This window comes from Hyla sarda, chromosome 10 (assembly GCF_029499605.1).
Source record: "Hyla sarda isolate aHylSar1 chromosome 10, aHylSar1.hap1, whole genome shotgun sequence".
NCBI classification, from domain to species: Eukaryota; Metazoa; Chordata; class Amphibia; order Anura; family Hylidae; genus Hyla; species Hyla sarda.
Genome location: NC_079198.1, coordinates 22,938,697 through 22,956,922, shown reverse-complemented (window position 1 = coordinate 22,956,922; position 18,226 = coordinate 22,938,697). Strand labels below are relative to the sequence as shown.

Genomic DNA, 18,226 nt, shown 5'->3' with positions numbered 1-18,226 from the left:
ATGATACCCTACTTGTAGAGGTTTGATTTTGTATTACTACTCAAAAAAAATCATAAATACATGCAGGAAAATTTATCCGTTTAAAATTGTCATTTCTGAGCACTATAACTTTTTTATTTTTCCATGTTCAGGGGGCTATGAGGTCTCATTTTTTGTGCCGTGATCTGAAGTTTGTAGTGGTACCATTTTTGCATTGATTGGACTTTTTGATCGCTTTTTATTCATCTTTTCATGATATAAAAAGTGACCAAAAATAAGCTATTTTGACTTTGTAATTTTTTTGCGCATACGCCATTGAACGTGCGGTTTAAAAAGTGGTATATTTTTATAATTCGGACATTTCCGCACGCGGCGATACCACATATGTTTTTTTTTATTTACACAGTTTTTTTTTTATTCTTGGAAATGCCAGATGATTCAAACTTTTATTAGGGGAAGGGATCATTGAAAGGCTTAATGATTTTTTTTACACTTTTCTTATGCCATATTATAGCCCCCAGGAGGGGCTATAACATTGCATGTACTGATCTTTACCACTGATTGATGCATCTCCATAGGAATGCATCAATCAGTGTTTTCGGCGATTGAATGCTCAAGGCTGGATCTCAGGCTTGAAGCATTCATTCGGCGATCAGACTGCAGGAAGGAAGGTAAGAGACCTTCTTCCTGAAGTACAGCTGTTCGGGATGCCGTTATTATACCGCGGCGATCACGAACAGCTCCCTGAGCTAATCGGCACATTTTACTTTCACTTTTAGCCACGCGGCTCAGCTTTGAGTGCGCGGGTAAAGGGTTAATAGGTAGCGGTGCCGCGATCAGTGCTGCGCGCTATTAGCGGCGGGTCCCGGCCTCACTATGACGCCGGGCCCGTCGTGATATGATGCAGGGTTAATGTGTAACCCCGCGTTATATCACGGGAGCGGGACTAGGGGCGTAAGTTTACGCCCTTGGTCCTTAACAGGTTAAAAAAGGATTGTCCAGTAGGATCAAGGATTCACTCACTGCATGAGATCCTCCGTCTACCCTGAGTGAACTAATACATTTAGCCACTCGAATTGATGTGCGTTTTGCCGAGAGGCAGGAAGAACTTTGTCTTTAAAGAGAAACTGTCCAAACACAGCGATTTCCTCATCTGTTCCCGTGTTCCAACGTTCACCTCTACCTTCTCCTTTACCTCTTGCCGAAGAGGCTATGCAGGTGGATAGTTCTCGCTTGACGCAGCTGGAAAGATCCCATCGACGCAGTAAAAATCTGTGCCTATATTGTGCTAGTCCGGAGCACTTTCTCAAAGACTGTTCTGTACGTCCTCTGCGTCCAGGAAATGCTCGCACCTAGGACACGTAGGAGAGGCATCCCCGGGTGTGAATACTACCTCTCCTTGTTTGACCATGCTGGTTCTAGTTTATACTCCTGCCAAGACATCTTTCTCCACTTCTGCCTTTTTGGACTTTGGTTCTGCTGGAGATTTTATTGATGCATCGTCTCCCTTTGTCTCGGCTTCCTAAGCCTTTGTACATTTCTTCTGTCAATGGAGAAAACCTGAACTGTATGGTGCTATTTTGCACTGAACCTCTCATTATGCAAGTAGGCGTGTTACTTAAGGAAAAGATTGAGTTCTATGTGCTTCCTCATTGTACTTCCGAGCTTCTTCTCGGTCTTCCTTGGCTTTAACGCCACACTCCACTTCTCGACTGGAAATCAGGTGAGGTCACCCACTGGGGACCTTATTGCCAAAATCACTGTCTTGAGTCTACCCTGCTTAAGTTTGTCTCACCGCCTTCTTCTATGCCAAGCCTGTCTCTTCCATATCAAGATTATTCTGAAATATTCTGCGAAAAGCAGGCCTAGATTCTTCCACCACATCGTCCCTACGACTGTCCCATTGACTTACAGCCTGGGACCATGCCTCCCCATGGAAGAATCTATCCTTTATCTGTTCCTGAGACACAAGCCATGGCAAAATACATTCAAGGGAACCTCCAGAAGGGCTCCAAAAGTCCTCATCTCCTGCCGGAGCTGGATTCTTCTTTGTAGGGAAGAAGGATGGTTCTCTCCATCCTTGTATTGACTACAGGGGACTAAACAAGATTACGATCAAAAATCGCTATCCTCTTCCTTTGATTTCTGAACTTTTTGATCGTCTTCTGGGAGCCAAGGTCTTCCAAGTTGTATTTGGGGGAGCATATAATCTTATTCGTATCTGTGAAGGAGATGAGTGGAAGTCGGCCTTTAATCCCTTAGATGGACACTTTGAGTATCTTGTGATGCCTTTCGGTCTCTGTAACGCTCCAGCTGTTTTCCAAGAATTTGTCAACAGTATCTTCGGAGATCTTCTTTACTCGTGTGTTGTGGTGTACCTTTAGGACATCTTGATCTTCTCACCCAATTTGGAGGAGCATCGCTCTCATGTCCGTCTGGTCCTACAGCACCTCGGGGAGAATCATCTTTACGCCAAACTTGAAAAATGCCTATTTGAGAGCTCAAGTCTGCCATTCCTGGGTTACATTGTTTCCCATCAAGGTCTTCAGATAGATCCCGACAAACTGACTGCTGTGTTGAATTGACCTCGTCCTACTGGTCTATGGGCTATTCAACGCTTTCTAGGGTTTGCCAATTATTATCATCAGTTCATCCCACATTTTTTTTCCTTGGTTGCTCCAATTGTGGCTCTCACTAAGAAGAACTGTAACCCCAAGACTTGTCCTCCTGAGGCTGAAGAGGCCTTTACTCGCTTAAAGTCTGCATTTGGCGCTCCACCCATCCTTTCAAGACCAGATCCAGAAAAACCCTTTGCTTTGGAAGTCGACGCATCATCCGTAGGAGCAGGTGCCTTTTTAACTCAGAAAAACTCCAAAGGCAAGAGTGTAACCTGTGGTTTCTTCTCTAAGACTTTCTCGCCTGCAGAGAGGAACTACTCTATTGGAGATCAGGAACTCCTTGCAATTAAACTTGCCTTGGAAGAGTGGCAACATTTATTAGAAGGTTCTTCTCACTCGGTCAGCACCTATTCAGACCATAATAATCTCCTATATCTTCAATCTGCTCGGCGACAGAAACCTCAGCAGGCTAGATGGTCTCTTTCTTTTCCAGATTTAATTTCTTTATTCATTTCCGCCCTGTGAACAAAAACGTCAGAGCCAAAGCTCTTTCTAGGTCCTCCGATGTGGTAGGATTGGACTCCACGCCAAGGCATATTATTCCTTCTGAGTGATTGATTTATTCAGCTCCTGCCAATCTTCAGCAAGTCCCATCGGCAAGATATTTTGTGCCTGCTAAACTGAGACATCAAGTCTTGATTTGGGGACATTCTTCTTTACTGGCTGGTCACCCTGGAGTATGAAAGTCCATTCAACTTATCTCTCGGCATTACTAGTGGCCACTAGTGTTGCTCGCGAATATTCGCAATACGAATTTGCGAATATTCGCAAATATAGCGCTATACATGCATAATTACGAATATTCGTTTTTTTGTTTTTGTTTAGTTTTTTCACAGTACACATCATAGTGATCACCCCTCTCTGCTTCCAGCCCAGCTTGTGTGGTGTAAAGAAGGCTCCAATACTACTGTGTGAGACTGGTGTGCGAATTTTCGCATATGCGAATTTTTTAGTATGCTAATTTTGTATATGAAAATTTTCGCATATGTTATTTTCGCATACGCGAATATACGCATATGCGAAAATAAAACGAGAATATTGCGAATATTCGCGAATATATGACGAATATTCGTCCGAATATTCGCGAATTCGAATATGGCCTATGCCGCTCAACACTAGTGGCCACACCTTGAACGCGATGTTACAGATTTTGTCCGTTACTGCGCTACCTGTGCCCACGACAAGACTCCACGACAGAGACCTGTGGGTCTCCTACAACCTTTGCCCATTTCAGAAACTCCTTGGACTCACATTGCTATGCTATTGCTATCGACTTTATTATCGATCTTCCATCTTCCTACAATAATACAGTCATATAGGTGGTGGTCGATCGATTCTCTAAAATGGCTCATTTAGTTCCTTAACCAGGTCTTCCATCTGCTCTACAGCTGGCGAAACATTTTCTTCTACATATTTTTTGCCTACATGGCCTTCCGACACACATTGTCTTGGATTGTGGAGTACAATTCATTTCCAAGTTCTGGCGAGCTCTCTGTTCCCGTATTAACATCAAGCTGGACTTTAACTCTGCCTCCACCCTCAAACCAATGGCCAGGTGGAGATGGTGAACCATATTCTGGGAGACTATGTTCGACTTTTTGTCTTGGCTTGTCAGGATGATTGGGTCGATCTTTTGCCCTGTGTGAAGTTTTCTTACAATCTCAAAGACTCTGAATCCACAAAGTCTTCTCCATTCTTTGTGGTCTATAGACATCTTCCTCGTACTCCTCTCCCTCTTCCTCCCACTTCTGGAGTGCCAGCCGTTGATGTTCTAGTACAGGATTTTATGTCCATCTGGCAGCAGACCCCTGCTCCTTGATTCGTGCCTATTCCCATATGAAATCTCAAGCGGATAAGAAGAGAAGACCTCCTCCTACTTTCTCTCCTGGTGACAAAGTCTGGCACTCCTCTAAGTATGTTTGTTTTAGGATTCCCAGTTATAAGTTGGGTCCTCGCTTCCTGGGACCGTTTGAGGTTTTGCACAGAATCAATCCTGTGTCTTACAAGCTAAGTCTGCCTGCCTTCTTACGTATCCCGAATTCTTTTCATGTCTCCCTCCTCAAACCTGTGGTCTTTAACCGGTTTTCACAAAAGCACATTGTTTCCTCTCCAGTCTCTGGCTCCTCAGATATTTTTTTAGTCAAGGAAATTTTGGCGACTAAAACTGTAATGGGGAAAATGATTTTTTTTTGGTAGACTGGAAGAGGTTTGCACCTGAGGAGAGGTCATGGGAGCTGGAAGGGAATGTTCTGGACCTTGACTTGCTCTGGAAGTTTTTAAGATCCAAAAGGAGGGGGAGACCAAAGGGGGGGGGGGAATACTGTTGCACTGAGCGCTCCGGCCGTCACTTACCCTCTGTTCCTGCTGACTTCCCGCTGCCTCTGTTCACTGGTGTGCGCGCCGGAGCTCTGAGATTTAAAGGGCCAGTGCGCCCTTAATTAGTAATTGCACCTGTCCCTTCCTTATAAGTTTTTGCACCTCCTTCTAACTCTTGACCGATCTTTGTGTGCCCTGAGCCCCTAGTGAAAGCGTTCCAGTGTTTTGCCCTGCTTGTGTTCTGTCCTTCTGCTTAGTGACCTGACCTTGCCTTCTTGCCGCCTGCCTGTAGATCGCCTGCTACGTTACCTGACCACACATTTGAGCCACCAGCCCTGACCTTCTGCTGTTACTGACTACAAGTTGTCTCATCCTTCCTGTGCCACGTTATACCTCGGCTGCCTGTGGGGACAAGTTGTATCAGGGGTAGCGACCTGGGTGCCGCAGCAAGACCATCCCTCTTTGTGGAGGGCTCTGGTTAAAACCAGCAGCACCTTAGACTCCGCTCCCTAGTACGGCCCAAGCCATCTTCCTCACAGGTCAGTGGATCCACCTACCACAGCTGTTACTGCTATACAGCTAAAAAGGTCTGCAGCATAGCTGTAGGGTTCAATAGACCAACTATATGTGGTGCCCAAGAGGAGAATGGGAGTAGTGCAGTAGTGGGGGTAGTAGTACACATATAGCAGTCTATGGTATCATGGTAGCTTTAAGGGTCTGGCTGAAACCCATTTGTCTGTCCAATTTTTGTAATTGGGGGTTTGCACAGCAAAGGGTAGTCCTCTACCCCTGGGCACACTATGGTCTTGGTGTCTGGGTACGGGTGTACGAGTAATGGTGCATTCCTTTGTGCTCTCTCCTGTCTGATAGCACTCCTCTGTGCTCTCTCCTGTCTGATAACATTCCTCTGTGCTCTCTCCTGTCTGATAACACTCCTCTGTGCTCTCTCCTGTCTGATAAGACTCCTCTGTGCTCTCTCCTGTCTGATAGCACTCCTCTGTGCTCTCTTCTTTCTGATAGCACTCCTCTGTGCTCTCTCCTGTCTGATAGTACTCCTCTTTGCTCTCTCCTGTCTGATAGCACTCCTCTGTGCTCTCTCCTGTCCAATCAGACAGTGAAGTGCTAGCTCACCCTCACTTACTGGACATTGCCCATGCCTGTGCTTTAGCTTGGACAAATCCACAATTTTATAAGCCATGATATCTATAAAAAAAATATAAAAAGTAAATATCCTATCCCATCCTCCTTTCCCGTCCTCCTTTCCCATCCTCATATCTCGACCTCCTTTCCCGTCCTCCTTTCCTGTCCTCCTATCTCGTCCTCCTATCCAGTCCATCTATCCCGTCCTCCTATCCCATCCTCCTATCCCGACCTCCTATCCAGACCTCCTATCCCGTCATCCTATCCCGACCTCCTATCACGACCTCCTATCCCGTCCTCCTATCTTGACCTCCTGTCCCGTCCTCCTATCACGACCTCCTATCCCGTCCTCCTATCTCGACCTCCTATCCCGTCCTCCTATCCCGACCTCCTATTCCGACCTCCTATCCCGTCCTCCTTTCCCGTCCTCATATCTCGACCTCCTATCTCGACCTCCTGTCCTGTCCGCCTATCACGACCTCCTATCCCGTCCTCATATCTGGACCTCCTATCCCGTCCTCCTATCGCGACCTCCTATCCCGACCTCTTATCTCGACCTCCTATCCCGACCTCCTATCCCGTCCTCCTATCGCATCCTCCTATTATGTCCTCCTATCCCAACCTCCTATCCCGGTCCTCCTATCCCGGTCCTCCTATCCCGGTCCTCCTATCCCGACCCGTAACCCGTAATATGTGTACCAGTTATTGAAATATCTCCAGCCGTACGGAAAATATGTGGGAACATACATTTCCCATTGATTTTCATGGGACTTTAAACAAAAAACCCGACCCTCACAAATGGGGGTTAAGGGTTAAATTAACTATCCTATATTTTAAGTGGACATATCAGTAACATGTGACCAAGTATTATCGAAATATCTCAAGCCGTTTGGAAGTTATGCAGTAACATATATTTCCCATTGACTTGTATGGGACTTTAAACATAAATCCCGCCCCTGGCAAAATGGGGTGAGTAAGGGTTAAATCACCTATCCTATGTTTGTTGTTGACATATAAGTAACATGTGGCCAAGTTTCATGTTAAATATCTTTAGCCGTTTGGACGTGATGCTGGAACATACACACATACATACATACATACACACACACACATACATACACACATACATACATACATACATACACACATACATACATACACACATACATACACACATACATACATACACACATACATACACACACACATACATACATACATACACACACACACACAAACACACACACATACACACATACATACACACATACATACATACACACATACATACACACACACGTACATACATACATACACACACACACGTTGAGTTTTATATATATAGATATATATATTATTGATATGGCTTTTTTATAGAAATCTTTTTCATAAAAAATTGTAAACAAAAAAGTAATAAAATGGGCACTAAAGAAATGATAAATATCACAATATGTTAAACATGTCAGCAATCTAATGAAGACGGTGTGTCACAATCAATGTATTTATTGGATAACCTTTGCCTCAATATGTTGACCTATAACATTGACTCTTTCTCACCTTTCCTAGAAGGCAGCGCCGCTCACTATCAGTCAGATGGTACTTTGTCTGTCTCTTGTGTTTACGCTGTACGTGGGAGTCGCCAGCGCTCGTTGCCCGAGGATTCGCTCTAGGGAGATGCTCTGTGGCTCAGAACTAGTGGACATGCTGCAATTCATCTGTGGTACCAGAGGCTTCCATGTCAGTATGTATTTTACTCCTTTTTTTACATGATGTACATTGATTTTATTCTGCAGTCTGCAACCTGAAGCTCCTCTCTGGAACCAAAATAAACCATAGGATATGTAAACTATGAACACCGGGAGACCTGCGGGATGTAGGCAATGGCTATAATTTTACGTTTATTTCAAAAAAGAGAGAAAAAGAAAAAAAAACATATTGTCCTACAGTATATTCTACATTAAACCTATCACCCAGTCAGTTTTAACCTGATGTTGACTTGTGCCTTGTGTGGCACCTCATGCTCCTCCAAGGTGTAATACACTGTACATAAGATACAGTGCCACCAAAAGAATACATTACAAAAATAGTACACTGTACAGTGCCTAAGTAACAGTCCCAGACAATTTAAAGTAAATACCACCGTACAGTGCTCATATATTACCAACGTACAATGCCAAGGTTAATGCATAAAGCAATGTAATACATTGATGAAATTAGGAAAGTTATACAATTAATATTAAGACCTCTGGTGCCTTTCCTTTCAGCAGGAATGGCTGATGCGCCCCATGTGACTGCACAGGTGGCACAGGTCTACAGCCAGCCCTATGAATGGTTGTCATCAGTGACACATGGGGTATTCCAGGATTTTTTTTTTTTGACTATGCTACAGGGACTGTGAAGTTAGTGTAGTTCATAATATAGTGTCTGTACCTGTGTGTGACGGTTTTCTCACAATTCTTATGTGATTTTCACCCCAAGATTTATTTTTAACGGCATACAAAATGACTGTTATCTCAGATTTTTCCCAGGTTGCAATGCAGCCGAGACATGACATCACTAGTCAGCTGATGACAGGGAGCCGATGTGCTTCAATGGGTGGAGGGATCGCTTTGTGGGAGAGCGATCAATCTGCAACTAATTGTATTTTTGTAACAGCTGTAGGCACCCTGATTGAAAAACACAGGTCTTTTGAATGGATGCAGCTCCTTTATGTTTCAATGGGTGGGGTGGCTCATGTGTGGGAGGGAGGAAAATGGAATTATGGGATTTGTAGGCAAAAAAGGAAACTCAAATAGGAAAAACCAGTTCACAAAAAGCTAGCCACAGTGTTCTGGTAATCTCACAACATAGCCATTTAGCCCCAGGACAAGCGCAGATCCTTCCTAAGCATGTCCATTACTGTCTGGCAGGTATGTACTAAAACCACTTCATGGTAGATAACCCCTTTAATGTAGGATTATGAGAAAATTCATCAATTTATATATTGTCCATGGCCAGATTAGAAACATATTCACATAGTTTATAAAGTTGAAAAAAACATCAAGTTCAACCTATATTTCTGTTATGTCCCTACGGTGTTGATCCAGAGGAAGGCAATAAAATAATATGAAGCTGATGCCCTATACCAGGGGAAAAATATTCCTGGATCAAAATAAATCCCTGGATCATTGTTCTGTTGTTATAAATCTAGTATCCATGACTTGTAAATACATTAAGGCCCCTTTTGAACTCTTATATTGTTTTCACTATGACCATTTCCTCTGGCAGAGAATTCCCTCACTGCTCTTACAGTAAAGAACTCTTAGAGACACAGATATTTCTTAGAATTGGGCGAATGGTGGCAAAACACACACATTATAGGATTTTTCATACTAAATTAATTTATGCCATATGGAAAGGGTGATGGTAGTGGCTAATAGTGGTGGGAGGTTACCACTAGGACCTTCAGTATAACAAAGAACAAAGAGGTTGCTGAATTGTTTGTGTGTCATGTTCCTGTGGCCCAAATAAAGAGGAACGTGGTTAATGGGAGTCTAAAGGGAGTCTGAAGTCTACATTTCTACTTATTTTACAGTACTATTGATGGACCTTATTTCAGGAATACTTATGTGGTGGCTCAGTACGGGAGGTGTTACCCTGTACCCTTGCTGCCCTATTAGGCAGCCTCCCTACAGTGTCCCCTGGGCCCCCTTGCATCTGTCCCCCATGTAAATATGTTTCTAATGTATTATACCATGTAATGTATTCAGAAAGCATTGACACTTTAAGACGGTTTACCATGTAACTTGTCATGTGATTGTTACCCAGGAAGTACCAGTGACCCGGTGATCCAAGGGGTGACCTATGGGCTCCCTGCTAGTCTCCCCCATATAAGCCCTGGGTGGAGCTAGCTCTCTCTCTTTCCTTACAAGTCTTTGCTGAGGTCAATTCGAGTCCTAGAGAGTGTCCAGAGGTATAGGAGGCATCAAGTCCAGTCTGCAGCCACAAGCAGCTACAAGTAACCACAGTCTCAGTATAGTCAGTCATCAGTCAAGTCAGTCACAGTCACCATTTGTCAAGTCATTGTAGCCTGTACTAAATTGACCCCATCTACTAGGCAAGCCCATAAGATCTCTGAGTCACTGGTCACCTCCGTGGGCCCTGGCTGAACTGTATAGACTTTACCATCTGTCTACCCTCAGTAAAGCTACTGTTGTCCATAACTTGGCATTGGAGTCATTATTGCCCCCGTGCCTAGCCCAGGATCTAGCGGTATACCTTTGGGTGGTATCGAGGATAAACCACGCCCTGGTGTCACAAATACAAGGGGTTAATTCCATCTGCCCCTAGGGTGACAACATCTGCCCTTTGCATCACACCCTCTACCACACTGATATTTGTCTTTAACTAGAATGGTTTGTTTCAGTTCCACTATAATACTGACATAAGGCGGATGTCAGTGAAACTCTTGTTTGGCAGACCTCCCCATCTCCCCGACTTCCCCATAGACATGAACAGAGGAAATGGATTGGTGGCAGAGACTTTTTCTTTTGAAATACAGGATGCCTGGTACCATTTCTATAGGGGGTAACAGTATCATGAGCAGATTAGTCTTGTGAAACTGTGTCAAATACAGCATGCCCTAAAAATCTCAGCAGCAGCCGCCAGCAGTCAGTGTTCTAAAGAGCTACGGCCACTTTAACTCAGTGAGCTGAGCTGCGGTGGCTGCTGGAACTGAGATGTGACGCCCCTGATGTCAGAGCCGTGCAGGAGGATGTCACTCTTCAGTGCAGAAAAGTGGGCTGAAAAATGGGGGCATTGAAATGACACAGGGAGGAGTTCAAGGGGGGAGGAATGAAGTGGCATGGGGCAACAAGAGGGGGAGGAATCAGATGGCATGGGGCAACAAGAGGGGGAGGATTCAGATGGCATGGGGAAACAAGAGGGGAGGAATGAAGTGGTATGGGGCAACAAGAGGGGTAGGAATGAAGTGGCATAGGGGCATCAAGAGTGTGAGGAATAAAGTGCCATGGGGGCCTAAAGAGTGGGAGGAATAAAGTGCCATGGGGGCCTAAAGAGTGGGAGGAATAAAGTGCCATGGGGGCCTAAAGGGTGGGAGGAATAAAGTGCCATGGGGGCCTAAAGAGTGGGAGGAATAAAGTGGCATGGGGGCATAAAGAGGTATAATAAAGCGGTACAAAGGGGGGGGGGTCAAGAGTGGCAATGAAATGGCAAATGGGGTGATGAAATGGCAAAAGTGGTGGTTAAGGGGAAAATAAAATGGCACAGGGGTTACCAAGGGGGGAATGAAACAGGACAACTGGGTGATCTAGGGTAGCAATAAAAGGGCCCCAGGGGGTAGCAGCTACATTTCTAATGCTGATGCTGGATACTGATATCACGGCATGTGTCAAAGGAAGTGCATCGAGATACGTGAAATTAGGAAGGTGAGGGGTGTGTCACTAAACTATGCATGTCTGAAACGTGAAAAGTTTGGAAAGCTCTGCTATAAGTGATCCCACCTATAAAGCAAAGCATATGAAATGTTAGCATGGGGAGAGAAATAGGAGGGTTACCCCCTTACATATTGATTAGCCAAAGAGCATTTTTATATCTGAAATGAAGGTGAATTATAATCCCAGATCCTGGTCATTTTATTAAAAGTTTTTGCACATGTTTTACTTTAGCCACAAGATTGCTGCTGCATTCTTTTCTGTTATAATTAATGTCTAATATTATGTTTACATTTTTCTTAGGTAAACCTGGTTCGGTCCGCAACAGATCTCGACCTGGGATAGTGGAGGAATGTTGTTTCTGCGGGTGTACTTTTGCAATACTAGAATCCTACTGTGCAGCTCCTATTTCTAATACTACTAATAGAGAAGGTTAGTCTCAGAGCCTTCAATGGGAATAATGGACAAAGGCCTACCCTAAATACCGTATATACTCGAGTATAAGCCGTCCCGAATATAAGCCGAGGCCCCTAATTTCACCCCAAAAACCCTGGAGAAGTTATTGACCCGACTATAAGCCTAGGGTGGCAAATACATCATTCCACCCCCCCCCCCCCATTCATCATCACCGCCTGTCAATCGCTTCTCAGTGGTCTTCAACCTGCGGACCTCCAGATGTTTCAAAACTACAACTCCCAGCATGCCCGGGCATGCTGGGAGTTGTAGTTTTGCAACATCTGGAGGTCCGCAGGTTGAAGACCACTGAAAAGGGATTGACAGGCGGAGATGGACGGCCGGGACCATCCCCTCACAGCTAAAGCCAGAAACGTTTTTTTGTTCACTCGAGTATAAGCCGAGGGGGGCGTTTTCAGCATGAAAAATCATGCTGAAAAACTCGGCTTATACTCGAGTATGTACGGTAAATAGGAGTTCAGGGTCAGACAGGCCCAAAAGAGCACTACAGGATCCTCTGGTGAGCCCGGGCTGTGACATAATGCTTTTGTCAGTCTGTCAGGGCATGGTCACACTGCGAAATTTCCACCTGGAAAATTTACAGGCAGACTTTACGCAGGCTGCAGGTGCCAGCAAAACATGTCGGCACTAGGACCATCGGCAAATGCAATGTCTCTACAGATGGCAACGTATTTTTGAGTGGATTGCGGAGTAAGAATTCACATGTCAAGTCTTTCTGTCCGTAATCCGAATTTCCACAGCAAATGTTTTTGCTTCCAAAATTCCACCATGTGCACGCTGCAGCAGAATCCCAATGAAAACAATGGGAGTTGGCTGCAACAAAATTTCCAAGCAAACTTTTTCCGCTGTGTTCCTTTTGAAAGTTCTGCCACGTAATTGGGGCCTCAAAGTTATAAACATTAAAATATTACATTAGTTATCCCACATCACTGTAAAAAAAAAAAAAAAAAAATCAGGGCCAGCGTTTGTCACCTCCCCTATATATGGAATAAAAAGAATCAATAGTCACTATAGGTCTTTGAAAAAAATGATGACAGAAAAATATAAACTCCCAGGTACCATATGACATGGCACTGCTCTGGAGCAGCACGACCTGGTGCTCTAAGTAAATTGGCAACATAGGTGGCAGTATGGCATAACAGCTGGTCTAAAATGTGTACCCATTATATATTTACATGGAATACTATTTGCTATCCAGCACCCGGCACAGATATCAGATGGCTTTTGCCAAACTAAACCAAGCTAAATATTTATACAGCATTTCAAATATTGAATTTCACAGGTTGTCCGAAGGTGCAATGCTCTTTCCTGTGCTGTGGTTCTTATTTAGAAGGCCATATGCCTTTCACAGCTGGCAGTCAACACGCATTTGGCCAAGAGGTATTCCTCCCATCCCAGCATACACATGCACACTCGGTTTGATCAAGCATGCATTTGTTCCACCCTTCTCCTGATGGTCGATGTCAAAGGATTGGGCATGTTAGATTTCACCATGCCTAATACATTGCTCTCACAGGCGATAGATAAAAAAAAAATTCTAATCAATTGGTTCCAGAAAGTTACACAGATTTGTAAATTACTTCTATTAAAAAATCTTAATCCTTCCAGTACTTATCAGCTGCTGTATGCTGCAGAGGAAGTTGAGTTTTTCTTTTCAGTCAGCCCCCTGTGCTCTCTGCTGCCACCTCTGTCTGTGTGAAGAACTGTCCAGAGTAGGAGCAATTCCCCATAGCAAACCTTTCCTGCTCTGGACAGTTCCTGACACGGATAGAGGTGTCAGCAAAGAGCACTGTGGGTCAGACAGAAATGAACAACTCAACTTCCTCTGGAGCATACAGCAGCTGTAAAGTACTGGAAGGATTAAGATTTTTTTTTAACAGAAGTAATTTACAAATCTTTTTAACTTTCTGGCACCAGTGAAAGGAGATCTGCAGCCATAGACACTTATCCCTCTTATCAGATAAGTGTCTGATGCTGGGGGGTCCAAATGCTGGGACTCTCTGCGATCTCTACAGGGCCCCCATTGCGGTAATGCCAGGTCACCATACTGGAGATCGTGGGGGGTCCCAGCGGTCGGACCCCCCAAATAAGACACTTGCACATAGGGGATAAGTGTATATGGCTGCAGTATTGCTTTAATTTGAAAAAATAAAAATAAATTCACTGGGAAAAGGACATTAAGCCACTTTCAGACACTTCTAGTAGAAGCGTATCTCCTGTGAGAGCAATATATTAGGCATGGTGAAATCTAACATGCCCAATCCTTGTTTCCTCTGACATCTACCATTATACGGTCTGCTGGTCCCACTGAAACTGCCATGTAACACTATGTGGCACTAGCAAGCATCGTTCTGCCCAATTATCTATTTCTATTCTGCCCCCCTCCCCTTCCCATTCCCCAATAACTAGATCTGTTAACCTATCAGAAATTTAAAAAAGATGGAACCCAAGGGTAGTTGTGATGAAAATGTATCAGGACTTGTCCCATTTGGAACAAATTTACAAAAAAACTTTAAAGGAAGATTCAGCAACTCTTAGAAGGCAATGACTTAGGGATTTATATTTATTCCCATTTATCTTGTTTTATTTAACCTTTTTTTTTTTGCAGAACAAAAATCTTAGAAACCTATTGGTTTTTCTTGAAGTTGATTCCAGAATGATCACGGAAATCTGGCCTAAAAGGGACTTTGTGCTGCCATGGATTAGTGCAATAAATGGGGAAGAAAATCTCAAAAATTAAAGGGAAAACTGAATTTTCCTGAATTCACCTGAGCCCGCGTGACCCCCCGTGTGATGAAGTGTGTTGGCCAGGCTGTCGACATCTAGCAGTGAATAAAATGAATGTCGGTATGGACATGTGATGTGAAGGCTGTGCCCCAGTTATGGGATCCGCTTGAAAGACGTTAATCTTCATTCTTAGTTTAATATATGGAAACTCTATTCCACTGATATGTTGGAAGCCACATATGTTTTTCCACCCCTTTTTTTAACCTCTGCCCTTGTATTTGTCTATTCCAAGATACTTTTTACTACTCTTATTAAATTTAGTTTTTCCATACATTAAATGTTGGCTTTATTTTTCTTTGCTATTGAAGTGGAAATTAATAACTTGACTTGACCTAAAGGACTTGGATCACCAGAGATTTCGTTGGCATGTTGTTTGGCTATACCAACAAAGTTAACCAGTTGGTGTCTAACTGATTTGACCCCTGGCTGACCTTAATGATCAGCACCCTTGACAAAAGTGCAGATGCAACAGGAGATTAACCTGTACAGCGCTTACCTCTCACTATTGAGCATTAGTTTTGTTCTAGTGGTTGATGGGGTCACTGGGACAAAAGCCCTATGGATTTAATACTTCTAGTGTATCCCAATTAAATGTTAGAAATGGCAGCATATCATGGCAATATGCTCCTAATATCTGTAGTTAGCCAACCCAGTAATGACACTACTACTATTACATTCCAATGGTCAGGAACTTATTTTAGTTAAAAGTCCACCATCTTTTGTCGGTAAATTTCAACAGTCAGTAGATCTAATTTTCATACCTATATGTTCACAAATGTCTTCAGTTCAGTTCACCTGGTATAAAACAATAAAAATATGACAGAAATGTCGGGGTGGGGGTGGGGGGTTCAGCTGCGGTTTCTCACAACATTGTTTCAGAAATACCTTGCGGTGTGTTTTCTACCCAACACCTTTAAGCAGATTCTAGGAAGTTCTGTAGAGCCAAACAAAAATAAAAAAAAGAATAAAGTTACTTTCATGGAAAAACTCTAGCATTAGTCCCATTTGGACCGAGGATAATTACAAACCGTGATGTTACACAATCGATTGCAAAATATTGTCTCATGTAATATGTCTCTGGATACAAGGCCCTGCATGACCCCACAACGGGCAACAGTTAAGCGCTTTCTAGTCAAAGGATTTGCTTGTTAGATAACCCAGAATATTTAGTCTACACACTTTTCCAGGGCCAGTCTTCCGATCGGTGGAGGTCTCAGCATTTTTTTATGAAAGATTCACTTTAACAATCTTTTTATTCTACTATAGGCAAGGCCTGGGGGGAGGCTCCTGCTGCAGTCAGCTGTCTTCTTTCAGGTAGACATAGGACAGTGAGGAAGATGGGATGTCGGGTTTGAATGAACTTCTAGGACGCACACAAAGGCCTTTTCATATATTTGTCAGTTTTAGTTGTACAGTAATATTAAACAAAATACGATCAACTTAAAGTTGAGGATTTAAAGAAAATGTGTTAGGATATATCTATTAGTATATGTTTGTGTATTTTCTATATGTTTGGTTATTGCCATGCAGTGAGTGAACCCATAAAATAGTAGTTATAAAGTTGTCATATAATACCTCCTGGAGTGCCTAATTGCTGCCATACAGTGTCCAAATTATAATACAGTACTATAGGATTGTTACTAACTTTGGTGACCAAATAAAAGAAAAAATAAAGTGTCCTAAAAAGTGCCCAAAGGGCTCAGTAATGTAACATTCCCTTTGTAGTTATTTAGGAGTTTTTTTTATGGACAGTCCAAGTTAACAAGATTTAATAAAATATACTTTGCTTGCCAAATTTCTGCTTCAATGAAAAATCCACTAAATTTTCTGCAGATCTCTGCTGATGTCATATTCTACTGTTGGTGAAATTTAAGATATTTTAAACTTTCTCACAAGTCCTTAGGACATAATCAGAACGTCAGCAAATATACTATCGGTGACTCGTGAGCCTCACACCACTATATGGAGCGCTGCCAAAATTTTTATGTTTGTGGCCTTATTATGTAACATTTGTCCTTGCTTGTTTAACTTTTCTGAAAAGCCTGAGGCCGAGAAGATCACTGCCGTCACCTACAATCGAAAGGTAGAGAGAGACAAATCAGACAATATGTCTCCTGCTGTTATGGGGGTCTATATATCCTTCATATCAGAGGCCCCTCTTGACCAAAACTTATCAGGGTTTACTGAATGCACTGATGCTATATCATGTAGATTAGGGTCAATATCTGATCAGTGGAGGGCCCGAACACTGGGACTTTGAATAAAGAGGGCATCTGGCCTGTATTTTTTTTAGATGAAACTACTCATTGTGGAAGATAAACATTTCAATAAATTTGATTAAATGGTCTGAGATGTGGAAGACTATCTTGATGACTGCATATTTAACGGAGAATGCTGGCAAAAGTAAACTCATCACCTATCTACAGGATAGGGGATAAGTAGCTGATCGTGGGGGGTCCAACCACTGGCACACCCCCATAATTTCCGGGAGGGTACCCGCCTCTCTTAGTGAGAAGCACTTGCCATCTACCAGCAGATGGAACGTCCTCCATTCATTTATATGAGAGCACCGAGGATGCCCGAGAGCTGTACTCAGGTATTTTCGGCGCTCTCATAGAAATTAATGACTGAATGAGTGCCGGGTCCCCCCCCCCCCCTCCCCCTGCGATCAGCTACTTATCCCCTGTGGATAGGGGATAAGTCCAGATTTCTCCTTTAAGCCAATATGGCTGGCAGAAAGATGTCAGACATCTACTTCCTGTTTCACAAAATTAAAGTAGGGAAGACTAAAGAGCAGGCATCTAAGCTTCCAAGATTAATACTGCATACAAGGCTTCAGATGGACTTCTATTTTTGGTTGGTAGTATGCATCAGATGTTGCTAGAATCTAAAAAGATCGGGGGCATGAGCCTCAAGAAATGATTTGTACCCAACTTCTCCCAAATAATAAAAACATTAAGTGTTGCCGTAAAACAATTTTTAAAACACAGGTGTAGCTACAAAGATATTACTTTATTGTGAAACCTGTACCTATACATACATCAGCCCTGCCCCAAATAATTTCTATATACACCAGCTACAATATCTTTGCATAATGCAGTCCTATACTGACTAACCGCACAATACAAGGGACAAATAATCCCTCACACCATAACCACATATACATTAGCTAACCAAAGACTAATATAAACCCCAATACAGTGCCCATATAGTGCTAGATACTAATATTGCATGGTCTCTGCAGCTCATATAAGTGATTACAGTGCAGTTATAGCCATATATAACTTATATCAAATGGTTAACAGGTGAGGTCTTGTCTGATTGGTGTCCTTAATTTTCCATTTTCTTCTCCATGATGCCTTCTCGTCTCCATACAGCAATAATTCCCCCTATGCCCCCATACAGTTATAGTGCCCCCTG

The 18,226-nt window shown here is 43.2% G+C and overlaps 1 protein-coding gene across 5 annotated transcripts in view; it reads left to right on the top strand.

Annotated features, from left to right (window-relative positions):
* The window catches only part of LOC130293643 (insulin-like growth factor III), a 47,608-nt gene extending 32,145 nt beyond the window's left edge, over positions 1-15,463 (top strand). For all 5 annotated transcript variants that reach the window (XM_056542563.1, XM_056542566.1, XM_056542561.1 and 2 more), the window contains 3 exons: positions 7,680-7,854; positions 11,849-11,977; positions 14,628-15,463. In XM_056542563.1, the coding sequence (XP_056398538.1) occupies positions 7,680-7,854; positions 11,849-11,977; positions 14,628-14,641 (318 nt within the window). In that variant the 3' untranslated portion in view covers positions 14,642-15,463. The remainder of the gene's footprint in view (positions 1-7,679; positions 7,855-11,848; positions 11,978-14,627) is intronic.
* Positions 15,464-18,226: the final 2,763 nt, after the last annotated feature.